Consider the following 14,453-nt stretch of genomic DNA (forward strand, 5'->3'; position numbering starts at 1 on the left):
TTATGCATGAGCAATATAATAATGTTGAATAGCCACCACCTATTCAACTTCACGAGTTACTGAACATTCTCTTCAATAGATTAATTGTTTAACAAGCTGTGTGGCATGAAGTACCATCTTGTTGGAACCAGGTACCACTGTTGCCATTTCCATTTAATTCTGGCCAAAAATGGTCATGCAACATGGCACGATAATGAACTTATTGCCTGATCGTGACATTGCGATCATTTTTATTGCCGAAAAAATATGTTCAAACCAAATCTTCGTCATGAAATCCACATCACATGTTCACTCTTTGTGATTAACCATTAAGCCATTAAGTCAAAAATGAGCTTTATCGCTGAAGATGATATTTCTATGAAATTCAGGTCTTTCATCAAATTTTGGCAGAATCTAAACTGAAAAGTTTTGGTGCTTCAAATGATGGAGAGGTTTCAACGTAAGATAATTTGATCTTGTAAGAGTGTTGCAAGTCAAGATCTTTACGCAAAATTTAGCACAATCTGCCAATTTATCCATCATAGCACCTACAACCTGCCTGGCGGTTAATAATTTTGAATTTCCTATAGTATAAAATATATTGCAATATGAATAACTAAATATATATTATCAGCTGTCAAATTTCACATTCAGAGGAGATATTCATCATTCCACTCCAATACATTATACAAATTTACATTCCTACATAATATAAAGGTTGCTTCGTTGGTAAAACATCTTGCTAACAAAATTCTCGTCAGTAGTATTTATTTCCATCAATACCTCACTAAATTCCAATTTGCGAACGAAGACATATTCAGTTAATATTTGCATTATCTTTTAAATAGTTTAAATTTATGCTTAATACATGGAAAATTTAAGAAAGGCTACATCATGTCCTTGTGCAGTTCTGCGTGAAGGTGCATGTGGATCTTCAATAAAGCTGTGCATTACATCTAAACCTTTGTAGTCAATTCATATTAGTTTCCCAAAACGATTTACAGTTTATTACACCGTTGCCTTATGGATAGGAAAACAATTTAGGTATGTATTCTTGAAAATGCTTGCTATTTCACTATAAGATGTTATTCTTTCATCATTATCCAGATCTGCGTACTCTAATCTTACAAAAACGAAGAAAAAAAAGTTTGCAGAACTCTTCAAAACATCTAGTATGCAACAGAAAATATAGTTCTAAATATATCTAAATGAGATATCATGTCTTATAACATACATAATAAGCTATCTACAGGAAGTAGGATATAGAGTTCTTTAGGGAATCTGTAGACCCAAAAGATTTAATATTTAGCACTTCGATATATGACGAATATATAATTTATATTAATTATATTAGTATATTAATTAATTAAAAGTTGACATTTTACGAAAAGCTCATTATATCAATTTAACTTGGTTGGCACTGTTCCATCTGTTTGGCTAAAGCTAAGTTATTTACTTTGCGCAATTGCAACAGGTGTTTGAAGTTGAAGTTATATATACAAAATATAACCATCAAGCTTATTTTGTTATGTTTGAAGTATATTTACAACGAAAAAGCCAGTTGTAGCATTGCTTGAAACGTGTTATAGAGTTTATTTTAATGCTGAAGTTAAAGACAAAACAAAGCACGGGTTAGTACCATAGAACTATAAAAGAAATGCCTTTTGGTGTAGATTGCTACACCAAAAGGCATTTTAGTGGCATAAACTCAAAAGTCATGCAGACCATTGTTATTCTTGTTTGACAAACGTGAAGAGGTTAAAAAAAATGAATAGTTTCGTAAAATGTGCCGATGTGCTACTAGAAACGATTGTCATTAGCTGAGAGGAATTTCAATCAAAGCTAAATAATGTTGTTAGCGATTTAGATTTGATCAAAGAAAATTGATGAAGAAAGAAATTGAAGAAATGATCGAGATTGAAATAATCATTTACAGACTGGGTGCAGAACTCACTAAATTTTAAGACTTATTCTAGAAAACATGCGCAAAATTGTGTTTAAATGGCAAATATGTATAAATTTGAAAGTAGTACCTTTAATTTTAGGATTCTATTGCGGCTATACGAGTATTGTTGCTTCCTTTGCTACAGTACTTCGATAATATTTCGAAGAGCTTTTAAGAACATTATATTAAACAAAACTGGCCTTTAAGGTGACGTTCTGTGACAAATATCAAAAAATCATTTTATCGCTATTACAAATCAAACTTGGTATAATCAAGTATTTCGTGAAAGCACTTCCTAAAGATGAAACAAGTTTTAAGTTTCTGAAAAATAAATTTTCTAAGTTAGGTGAGGCCAAAATTAAAGAGGAAATATTTGTAGTGCCTGGCATAAGAAAATTAGTCGATAATCTCTCTTTTTTAACAAGTCCTATAGTCCATAGGAAACAGGCATGAGCTGTTGTCGATGTCCCAAAAAATTTCGTCGGCAATCATAAATCTCCAGATTTCAATGAAAAAATTAAAATATTATGTTTATCATAAACTATAATCTTAAACAATAGAAAAAAAACCTAAGGGAAGATTTAAGCAGTAGAATACTGAGTTCACTAAAATGGTGAGCTTTTAATTTTGGTAACAATAGCTCATGGTCAATGCAGTCAAAAGCCTTGGTGAAATCAAAAAGATATATCAAAGTGGGCAAGTTATTTTCAAAGCCAATTTACCAATCCTAATCTATGACATAAACTTTGCATATTAGAGAAACTGTTAGATATCATTCAACTTTAAGCGCAAGAAGCTCAGCCTTGAACTTAACATTAGGAAAGGAGTTCGTCATATAAGTGATGTTATTCTCGGCGTCTTTAAATTCGTCAGCATTCTTTAACTAGTTTTTTAATGATAATAAACAAGCATTTCATATAAAACCAATCTAGTACTTATTATTTATAAAAAAATGATATAAATAATCTGATCGTATCAGCCACACATACAATGTTTATAAATAGTAGAGAAGTTTCAATATTGTGGATGACTTATACATATTTCATTACGTCAAAATGTGTCATAATCACATCTAAATAATGTAATCAAATGCATCAAAAAACATGAATTAAATTTTAAGAAGTCCAGATGATATGGAAATTTCAAAAATGTTTTATTAGTAGTTGGATATCGACCAGGAAATTAGAACACGATGATTTAAACTATATTTTATCTATATCCCAAGAGTTGAAGAAATCTCCTAAAAAACAACGTAAACATTTTTCGGACTTTAAAGGTGCAAAAAATGCTAAAATTGCTTTAATACTTCAACAACCAAACGTTTACGTTCAAACTCCAGCAATTTTAGGATCGAAACTTCTCGATGTTAAATTGAACACGATCATTGATCAGCATTGGGATGAACAAGAAAATGTTCAGGATGTTTTTAATTATCTAGAAAAATCGTTCAACGTTATTTTTTATCAATCAGGAAAACGTGAATTGAAGCTACCATCAAATTTCTCAGTGCCATTAATTTGTATACAAAGCTCTTATTATAAACTTTTAAAATGTTTAGCTGATTTTATGGCTATTTCAAACCATTTTAACGGCTTAAAAGGAGTTAAATTATGTTGGATTGGGCCTCCAACAGCTTTATTTAACACTTACATGCTTCTCGGCCCAAAACTTGGCATGGATATTAGTTTTTTCTGCGGTTTTTGTAAAGATTCGCCGTTAACCCCCGCTGTATTTAAAGATGCTAAAGAAATTTGCGCCACTACGAACACCGCTATGAAACAATGTAATAGTTTAGAAGAAGCTATAAAAGATGCGAACGTTGTAGTAACTACATGTAACATTGAACCTGATTTAAAACTTTCATTGAAAGCTATAACGAATGGTTGTAATAAAAATTGGCACGTTTTAACTGATTTACCGAGATGTACGAACGAAATGGACGAAGAAGTTTTTGTTCATCGAAATTGTTTAGTTTGGGAAGCTATGGATAATATGAAGTGGGTATTTTCAGCGTTTTCAATAAATGGAATTCTTGAAAAAAATAAAAATAAATAATATAAAAATGTGTAACATTTAATCTTACATTTAAAGTATCTCATTTTAAAACGAATACGCACATAACAACTTTTTTTATATATCAAGATTTCGCTTAAAACCAGAAATGTTTCTTGTCTTTAATCGTACTCAACGAACGTAGCACGTGAATCGCACTAAATTAATATTAAAATAAAATGAATAATCGTGTACAGCGCGTGTTTGTTTGCGACAATGTGTTAACATCTTCAATAAGACAAAGAGTTTCATCGTCTCCGGGTTATTCAAATCATCTTAACCAAAAACAATACGACCGAAGAGGCGCACTAAATGATATTGAACCAAATCGATGCAACGCAGATACAAAATACACAAGCAACATTAATTGCCTTTGTGTTGATGTTCCAAAACATAAGTCGAAAAGCGCAAGCCATTTTAAAGATAATCCAAATTGTTATGAGAGTAATATAGAAAATGGTTATTATATGGAGGCTGGTCCTTCTTGTGCGAAATCAAATCATACCGATAAAATAAAGTACGCTACTGTAAGAAATGCACCACCTTCTGAAAATGATTTAAGATCTTTTGATTACGACTCCGGAACTGATGACACGGATACCGATGATGACGTTTTTTTCGTCGCTGAAACACAAAGTAATCTTAAAAAATTATCTCCTATTTTAAAGAATAAACGTACCGCAGAACACGCTGTCATTACATCTCCAGCTGTTAAAAGGTTAAACCGTAAAAAAACAGAGACAGCAAAGAATCAAACAAGCAGTAAATGTAGGTTACTTATTAATTAATAACAAATTTTCTTTATTTGCGTTATTTTAGTGGAAATACATCACGTTTTTGGAAGGTTGCATAACAGAGAGTACATTTTGGTGAGTATTTTAAATTTTATTTCAACTTACTTTTTTAATCAAAAATAGTGTTAAATCAGTTTTATCCACTCTATTGCATGCAATTTTATCAATAAACATGTCCTTTATGGATACTTTATATATAAATTAGAAGTAACTCATATGGTTAATAATTTAATTAACTAATATGGTTAATTACTCGTAAAAATCATATTTATTGAATTTGAAATATCATATCAGAAGATGTTGAGATATTAACTTGAAATAAAAACCATTTTATAGTAAATTAAGTATAGTTTTAGAACAACAAAAATAATTGTTGCGTTCTATATCTGATGATTATACCATTTTTTTTTTATTTTACTGTGTGTAGTTACTGAATAGGGTTCATCAACAAAAAATTTAAAAAATAGTATCTCAATAACGATTTGTGATATCATCATGAAATACAAACCGTTTTATAGAAAATTTAATTAACATTTAATGCTTTGAAAACGATTTCTTTATATCTAAAAATTTTGACGTTCTGATTGTTTTATTTCATCTTTGTGTATTCACTCATGACAGGTTAAGTTTATAAACATCAACTTTGAAAAAAATCGTATCTCTAGAAGTAATTGAGATATTAAATTGAAATGAAAACCATTTTATAGTATATTTAATCTAGTTTTAATACATCAAAAATAATTGTTGTTTTTCTATAAGTGCTAGTAATACATCTTTTTGAATTAAACCACATGGTAATGATTTAGGGTTGCCAAACAAAAATTTAAAAAATAGTATCTCAATAACGAATGGTGATATCACCTTGAAATAAAAACCGTTTTAAAGAATATTTAATCAAGATTTAATGCTTTAAAAACCATTTCTTTGTATCTAAAAGTTTTGACGTTCTGATTGTTTTATTTCATCTTTGTGTATCTACTCATGACAGGTTAAGTTTATAAACATTAACTTTGGAAAAATCGTATCTCAAGAAGTAATTGAGATATTAAGTTGAAATGAAATCCATTTAATAGTAAATTTAATTTAGTTTTAATACAACAACAATAATTGTTGTGTTTCTATATATTTTAATTAAACTATATGCAATTAATGATTTAGGGTTGCCAAACAGAAATTTAAAAAATAGTATCTCAACAACGAATGGTGACATCACCATGAAATAAAAACCGTTTTATAGAAAATTTAATCAACAATTTACTATTTTAACATATTGGAGAACAAAACAACGATCGGTTTGGGACACCAAAAGTATTCTATTGTTGCAACTTAAATAATAACCTTAGAACGATTTTGTTCTGAAAATGGAACACGATCTGCGAACTGCATAGGAAGTAAGTGATTTTTGGAAGAGAAGTAATGGTGTAATAATGACAGCTAATTTTCATTTACTAGCATTATGATTACCAAATATTGAACAGAGTTAACAATTGATGTTAATAAATAATTATCACATTACACCAAAAGGTATGTGTATACATATGGAAATAATTATGGAATATGCTTTTATGCAATAACGAAAAGAAATTATGTTATTAATGTTAATGTTATAGAAAAATGGAAATGTTTGCGTTCTACTTAAAAAATAGTCATAGCTACGATAGAGACTATGTCTTTTTAGTTCATTAGTAACATATTCATATTCATGTGCTAAATATGACCCCCTTCACTTTTAATTTTAAAATTTTTGATATTTTGTGGAGTTACTGTGGATTCAATTAAAAAATAGTTAAAACTATATTAGATCTTGCAGTTACTGACAGAAGATAGACCAAACTTACTGCAGGAACAAGAGAAGGAAGAAAGTATAGGTATAACAGCATTCCCAATCAGAATAACAATAAAGAACTTATCAAAGACTTGTAAATCCCTGAATAATGTGCAAGCACCGATGTCCGGTAACATCCCAACAGAGCTTATAAAATGTGGAACAGTAAAACAATACTAATTTGAGGCACTATACTTGAACTGCCTTAACAGCTAATTAATCCAGAAGAATAGAACACAGCTTTTATATCCACTATACTTAAAAAGGTAGATAAACAAATCAGCGACTATTATAGAGGTACTGTAGTGATGGGCACTCAATATCCAGCAAACATCAATGTGACCATATAAAGGCAGTGAGAAATTTATACCAACAAGCTACAGCTACTTGTAAAATTAAGATGGGATAAAGAATGTTGAATGGCTACATCATTAAAGGACTCAAGGAGGGGTACCTACACGACCTTGTTTACAATATATCTATACCTTTTCAAGTTCACATTAGCACTAATCAAAAACCAGATGGCATTAAACGAAATTAATTTGGCAACTGTTATAATCAAATTAGCATTAATCAAAACCAAATGACATTAATCAACATCAACTTGGCATTCAGTAATTTAACAAAGAAATCTTTAATACGTCATTAACATATTAAATATATAATTTTATATTTGGTATTAATCATTCATGTTTAAAATAGAGGTGATGTACTTTTGAATTCCGGCTATAAACCTGTTACAGTTAGTTCCATTAATTTTTGAAATATTGTTACTAATTATATTTTCTAATTTTCGAACTCTGTAATCTGTTTGAGACTAATTTTTTCGGTCATTTTCCTCCAAAATATTTGCCATTGTATTTTCCAAGCCCGCCTTTACACCTGTTTTCAAAATTGACCAAGTCTGTTCAATTGGGTTTAGCATTCGACTATAAGTACTTAGCCTTATCATGAAGAAATTCTTGTTCTGACAACACTTCTTCAACATCACAATGGCAAGGAGCATTATCAATGACTAAAGTCACCGAACATTGATAGCTATCTTGACCTCTCCTTAAGCATTGCATAACAAACTCATTAACCCCTTCCTTTTTAAATGAGTCACTGATACATCCGAAAAGTACAACGACTTCCATTTTTTGAACAACCATGACTTCGCGAAATAAATAAATTAAAGTTTGCTTCGTCTTAATAAATTATGGGGGTGTTTTCACTTTGAAGTTCAGGCAAATTTCCATTGTATTGAGATCCTGTTGTTTTCACTTCGACGGTGTTGATTCTTTCCAGTTCAAAACGTATTTGTATTAATGTAAACATGAGGCTATCAAGGTGTTGTCGAATACACTTCTTGCTTAAATTAAGCTGAAACTTATTTAGTAATGTTTCTTGCAACTGCTGAAGTGTGATTTAAAGATTTTCTTCAACTTTATGTTCAAAGAAACAGTGATGTTCATCTGTAATCTTTATTTTACGATTACCTCCTCTTGGTTTTTCATCTTTTTGATTTTTTACTCATCTGAACATCAGGATCAATTGGTGTTCTTTTTGCAACACCAAGAATTTCAGTTAAATTGTGCCAGTCGCCATTCGTATTGTAAACGACCCAAATTTGGCGTTTTATGTTAGCTGCTGCTGCTTGTTCTTAATAGATATAAGGCATGTTGTAGACAGTTTGTTAAGAGTGACAATTTGTAATTGAGTAATGTAATTTCGATTTTTATTAATGCCAATTTGATTATGATTGTTGCCAATTTAGTTTTGTTTAATGCTATTTTGAGTTTGATCATTGCCAATTAAGTAATCGTACTAGACCAGCAAGATAGGTAATACATGACTAGAAAGCTCATAGAAGAAAACAATAAATGGAGGCTGGAATTTAATATACAAAAAACGACAATATATATGTGAGTGGACAGCAGGACCATGATCTAAACTGTGGAAAGTGCATACAATCTACCAGCAAGTATAAATATTTAGAAGCACAAATAACCAACGACGCAATACTAGACTACACCATAAAGGGTAGTAACATATAAGGCAGTATAGCTATGATGAATACTACACACATAACATATTATGGGATAAAAGCGTATCGAACAATAATAAGCATCAAATTTATAACACGAGGCTATCCAAATAAATATGGCAATCGACGCCCAAAGGAAGAAGAAGGAGATGAAGACCGGGGATAAGTTATCACACCGAAAAAAGTGTCAATCCCCCTTGACTAATTTCAGTGTCACCGAACAACTTCTTTCGAACTTTTTTCGCAGCGAAAGTGTATAAATCGCCGTTTTTGCTGTTATAACGACTTATCTAATTTTTGGCCACGAAAAACAGTAATTGTGTTGGAGTAAACGAACATACGTAGCTATAACGGAACTGGTAGGAACACGATGTTGTTTGTAGGTGAGACAAAAAAAGAATTCTTGTGTACCTCTCTTGTATCCTGAAAATCACCTGTGTGCGAAGATCACCGAACGATATACAGAATACAAAGGTTAGAAAAGTAACCTTTCTATTTCAAAACGTGTGTTTTGTTCAATTTTTATTAGCAATATATTTGAAGGTTGAACTTTGGCAACTATCATGTCTGATTTGCTTCTGAATTTTTGTGAGATCAATAGTTTCTCTGAGTTAATAAATTCTGTCGTAAATCCGAATAAATTCCACATCGATTCAATTTTATTTTAGTTTGAAACGCTTTTTTAAATTAATTGGTGTGATTGGTAAGATATGATACATTAGTATTTACATTAACATTTTTTTATTGGATTTTAGGATAATATAACTTATTTAGTAAGTAATGAAAACCATCATTTAGTAGAACCAGATAAATTTCAAGAAAAGCAAGTTAACCTAAATGCTAGGGCAGTTGTGATAGATTGGTTAATAAAAATCCAGGTAACTCATCAATTTATAAATAAAATTATAAATATGAAATAATATTTACTTTTAGGATCAATTAAGTATGACACGAATAACATTTCTTCAAACCGTACGTTTATTTGATAATATTTTAACAAGTACTAACGTGGCGATAAACATGTATCAACTTGTCGCAATAACATGTTATTGGATCTTAAGTAAATATAACGATCCCGTGTTTGCTAATGTAAGCATTGAAATTAACTTAATTATTTAAATATGAATTAATTAATAATAAATTTTTGTTAAAAAATATTGTAGTCAAGAACAATACTGACGTTAACTGGTGGAGCTTACGACATTCGTCAATTACGCAACATGGAATTAAAAATTTTCGATTACATGAATTGTAAATGCAACATCGTCGATCCCTCTGCTTTCCTGGAATACTACGTCATTTGTTCTGGAGTTCAAAATAAGAACATTCTGTTGGCGTCGTATTACATGTTAGAATTGATGACCCTTTCACCATATTTTTCAACATTTCCACCGTCATTATTGGCGCTAAGTTCATTTTATTTGGCATCGAGAACTTTAAAAGAAAATTTTAAATTTATGAGAAATTTGCAGAAATGTCAAGTGTATTACGATTACGACGAAACATCTTTAACTCAACAGCGTATTTGGAAAATTTTAGAACGCGTTATTACGAAAAAGATTCCATTTCAATCATGTTATAATAAATACAGAACTATTGAATATAACTTTATAAGTTTTGTAATAACAAAAGCTTTAACAAATAAGTAACTTAGATTAGAATTATATATTTTGTTATTTATTATTACGTAATCTATAATGTCCCATTTGTTTCATGTGGCTAAACTTAACTAAATACTTTGCTCATAGACTATGCATTTTTGGGATGTAGCCATGTATCCATCATTTTTTTTTAATAACATTAGAATTTGGATAATACAGTGTAAGTGTAAGAAATTTATCTTTTAAGTCTTTTTTCAAAGAATTTGTAGTCGATTAGATATTGGAGTAAAAAAAGCTTTTAAATTGGTATTACAATCGATCGAATTGTTATTTAAAAAATGATGAGCTTACATACAAAAAGGTAATAGTCGAAAAATTATATCAAAATTCAACACCATATACGGTTAAAATTAATGAAAATTACTCATATTACAATTATAATTATAATTCCACATCAGAAAGAGCACTAATACTAGGACTGTGTATAGATTATTCTTAGATGGCTGTATATTTTTATTATGTACGTTTAACTATTATTGTGTATGCTGTTGTAACTATTTTTATAATTTACTTAAATTTGTTTGTGACAGTAATAATTAAATTCCTGTAATTAATTCACTAATTTAAGCACTTCAATATTGCGAAATAAATCAATTTTTACTTTATTTTTCTTCCTAATTAACTGTTAATTCATAATCGTAGGTTTATAACTAAGTATTTGACTGTCTTATAGAATAAAAGTACAAAGGAATTTAAGCATAGAGAAAAAAAGAAAGGATTGTCTTCAGAGATACCGACTCACATGATTATGTATCGCAGCAAATGTCCTCGAGTTATAAACGAAAATGCTAATATTTATTGAAGCTTTAAGTCTGCAATATAAAAAAAATTCTATCCGGATAGAAAACATATAATCTTCTTCTTATTTTTTATGTGCCGTCTTCTGTAAGAAGGAAGTAAAGTCAAGAAAGGAACTAGAGATTGAAGAAAGCTAGGAAAAAGAAGGACGTTGAGCAGGTAGGAGGGAGATACAAGGAGACTGTATAGGCAAGAAGTCTGGAAAGTGGTTGGTACTAAATGAAAGAGACAGAACCGAGACTGATAAAAGGAAGCAGATGCTAGACAGAGAATAGGCAGGCAAAAGAAAGGAGCAGCAAAAGCAAGAAAAAGGCTTGATAGACAAGAAGAAAACTAGATAGAAACTCTTAATAGTAATGAATGGCAAACAGCAATAAAAGATCAGAAAGTGACTGGGATGAGAAGAGGGTGACTGAAAGCATAACTGGTAATAGAAGAGAGAGACTGGGCAGAAACGGAAATGAAAATGGAGAAAGAGACTGAAATTAGAATAGAGAGACAGGAAAGAGACTGTAAATACAATAAAAGAATTAGACAGAAAACGAAAGGCTGGTAATTGAAGGAAGAAACTCAGCGGAGATTGTAAAGAGGAAAAAGATATTGGACAGAAAGGAATTTAATAGAGTAGAGGAAGACTGGATTGAAATGTCTTATCGATGGAAAAGGCCAGGCATAAACTGGAAAGTGAAGAATGAAATTGATATGATAGGAGACAGATTGAAAAGATACTGTAAAGGTAAGTAAAGTGCCAAACAAACCTGAGGAAATTTGAATAGAACAAGGAGGACGGGCAGAGAGAAAGAAGACTGCAAAATGCCTTAGAAGATAAAAAGTGAGACCAAGAAGCGATGAACTAGTAAAGGACTAGTGCTAGAAAAATAAGACTAAACGAAGACTGGTAGAATATAGAAACACTGGAAAGTGACAGGTAAAGGAAAAATAGTCTAAACAGGAACTGGAAACAGAGACAATGAACCTGTAACAAAAAGAAGAAGAATTCCAGAGACAGAGAGATTGTGGAGACAAGAAAAATGTAGAATAAAAAGAAAGATGGGAAAGATACTCACGATAAAAGAGAGATTGAATAGACTCTGGCAATGGAAGAAATGGATTAAACAAAAACTAGAAACAGAAGAAAGAGACTGGGAGGAGAAAAGGACGATTGGAAAGCAACTAAAATAACAAGATAGGTACTACATAGAGAACAGGGAGACTAACAAGAGATTAATACTGAATTATTAATGATTAATACTAAATATGTAGAAGTTCCACAGTAAGACTGGATCGACAAAGAGGAAACTGAAGAAAAGTCTGAATATAGACACGGAAATGAAAAAGGAAAGTGGGCAAAGAAGGTTACTTTATCTATTAATAAATTGGAACCAACATTGGCAACCAAAGATAGAGATATCAACTGAAGGCAACCAAAGCTTTCTTGAATGTTGGCATTTTCAGTATTTATCTGAGGGTAGTTTTATTCATCTAGCTCACTTTAGCAACGACAAAAGAAATCGAATCTAGGACAAATACAATGCATATGCTAAAATTGGGTTACGGCCACAAGCTTGTGAAGTATATAGAATCTGTTGAATTATTCGTACGGCATGAATTGCATACTCTTGTGCTATGGTATTCCCTAGAGTCCTTCTAGTTTGACCTTCATTTTCTAGTCTTTGATAAATCTGAAAATCACCAAGCATTATCTGTTCTAGAAATTGTGGAAGATTGGAAATGACTCTTGGTTCTTGCATCACCCCAACTTACCTATTGTAATTTGTTAGATTTATCTATCAGATCGTTTAATATGTTGAGAAAGCACTCTCTGTAAGAAATAATGGTAAGCAGATTCAGCAGGTAAGTCATTATGGCTACATATTTCAGCTTACCTATCAGTTAATATTGATACAAGAACTGTTAAAACAATTAAATATTAGGCTTAAATGCTTATTTGATTACCTTATTACTATCAGAGAAGAGAATCTAGGTTCACCTGTCATAAAATAATAAAATATTAAATTACAGTAATAAAACAGATAATAAATTAATGATAAAATTTAATATACATTTTTACAATAATCTTTATAGATAAAAAAATGCTATCATATAATCGTATTACTACGATTTGTCCAATTCGAATGTTAAACTAATCAAATAGTGATCATTAGATACGATAAAGTTCTTATAACGTATATTAGCGATTTACGGCTTCATTCGACGATTTGGTGTGAAATGGGTGATAATCAACAATTCAATTACGTAAAATTAAAAAATTTCGAAGGATGTTATATGCCTTCGAATTTTTTTATAACCAAAGAAAGAATTGAAGATTTTGAAGTAAGAAATGAAGATATTTGGGTTACATCTTATCCAAAAGCAGGTAGTTTAAAACAATTTTGAAATAAAAAATTTAAATAATTTAAAAATACTTTTTAAGGCACCACCTGGACACAAGAAATGGTTTGGTTAATAGCAAACGATTTAGATTATGAAGGCGCTAAAGTTGATTTAGATTATAGATTTCCATTTATTGAGTAAGTTTACTTTTTAATTTGTTTTCATTTTAAATTAATTTAAATTGTGAGTAGAATGAATTGTCTTCTAACCTCGTTAAAAGATAAGTCACATGATCTTTATACCGAAACATTGAAGTCATGCGTATCTCATGATATGATAAAATTATTAAACGAAACTCCTGGAAGAAGAATGATTAAAACCCATCTTCCTTGGTATTTTTTACCAAGACAAATAACCAATGGATTTAAAACACCCAAGGTACTTTTTAATTATATTGTGAGGATTAACTCAATTAACATGTTCTATTTTTTAAGATAATTCATGTTATGAGAGATCCAAAACAGGTTGCAATATCTTATTTTCATCATAACGCAACAATCACTCCTTTATTTGAAGGAAACCTCGACGATTTTATCGATTTGTTTATTGAAGGAAAAGGTAAATTAACAATTTATAATTAAAATAAAAATTAATAACCGTTTATAACATAGTTTTAAGTGGAGATTATTTCAAAGTGGTTCAAAGTTATTGGAAAAATCGCGATTTGCCCAACCTGCTAATTATAACATACGAAGAAATGCATAAGGATCTTAAAGCTGTAATTAAAAAAGTTTGCAAATTTCTTGAAAAAAATTACGATGAAGAGGAAATCGACAAACTCGCCGATCATTTAAGCTTTCAAAAAATGAGAGCGAACGAAGCTGTTAATAAACACAATTTACCTAAACCTGGTGGAGTTGAATTTATAAGGAAAGGAATGACGGATAGTTATAAAAGTGAGTTAAGTGAAGAAATGATAAATAAATTAAATAAATGGATTGATGATAATGTAAAAGATCTTCCATATGATATTAAATAA

General features: G+C 30.3%; 3 protein-coding genes across 3 annotated transcripts; all 3 read left to right on the forward strand.

The window, feature by feature from the left end:
• The first annotated feature begins 3,052 nt into the window (after positions 1-3,052).
• LOC111414943 (ornithine transcarbamylase, mitochondrial-like) lies at positions 3,053-3,979 on the forward strand. Its single transcript, XM_071197535.1, has one exon. It carries the CDS (start codon positions 3,053-3,055, stop codon positions 3,977-3,979), a length of 927 nt encoding a protein of 308 aa, XP_071053636.1.
• Positions 3,980-4,061: 82 nt separating this feature from the next.
• On the forward strand, positions 4,062-10,887 carry LOC111414942 (G2/mitotic-specific cyclin-B1-like). Its single transcript, XM_023046410.2, has 5 exons — positions 4,062-4,744; positions 4,796-4,845; positions 9,377-9,499; positions 9,555-9,710; positions 9,785-10,887. The coding sequence occupies exons 1-5, from the start codon at positions 4,156-4,158 to the stop codon at positions 10,268-10,270; spliced, it is 1,404 nt and encodes a 467-aa protein (XP_022902178.2). The 5' UTR covers positions 4,062-4,155; the 3' UTR covers positions 10,271-10,887.
• A 2,422-nt stretch (positions 10,888-13,309) lies between these two features.
• On the forward strand, positions 13,310-14,453 carry LOC111414941 (luciferin sulfotransferase-like). The gene is made up of 5 exons (XM_023046409.2): positions 13,310-13,457; positions 13,515-13,611; positions 13,666-13,852; positions 13,909-14,032; positions 14,086-14,453. The coding sequence occupies exons 1-5, from the start codon at positions 13,310-13,312 to the stop codon at positions 14,451-14,453; spliced, it is 924 nt and encodes a 307-aa protein (XP_022902177.2).

Source organism: Onthophagus taurus, chromosome 7 (assembly GCF_036711975.1).
Source record: "Onthophagus taurus isolate NC chromosome 7, IU_Otau_3.0, whole genome shotgun sequence".
NCBI classification, from domain to species: domain Eukaryota; kingdom Metazoa; phylum Arthropoda; class Insecta; order Coleoptera; family Scarabaeidae; genus Onthophagus; species Onthophagus taurus.

Coding starts and splice junctions, on each gene's coding strand:
- LOC111414943 (XM_071197535.1), top strand. CDS start 3,053: ATGATATGGAAATTTCAAAAATGTTTTATTAGTAGTTGGATATCGACC.
- LOC111414942 (XM_023046410.2), top strand. CDS start 4,156: ATGAATAATCGTGTACAGCGCGTGTTTGTTTGCGACAATGTGTTAACA. Junction 4,745..4,795: donor GAATCAAACAAGCAGTAAAT/GTAGGTTACTTA, acceptor GCGTTATTTTAG/TGGAAATACATCACGTTTTT. Junction 9,711..9,784: donor ACGATCCCGTGTTTGCTAAT/GTAAGCATTGAA, acceptor AAAATATTGTAG/TCAAGAACAATACTGACGTT.
- LOC111414941 (XM_023046409.2), top strand. CDS start 13,310: ATGGGTGATAATCAACAATTCAATTACGTAAAATTAAAAAATTTCGAA. Junction 13,612..13,665: donor TATAGATTTCCATTTATTGA/GTAAGTTTACTT, acceptor AATTGTGAGTAG/AATGAATTGTCTTCTAACCT. Junction 14,033..14,085: donor TTTGTTTATTGAAGGAAAAG/GTAAATTAACAA, acceptor TTTATAACATAG/TTTTAAGTGGAGATTATTTC.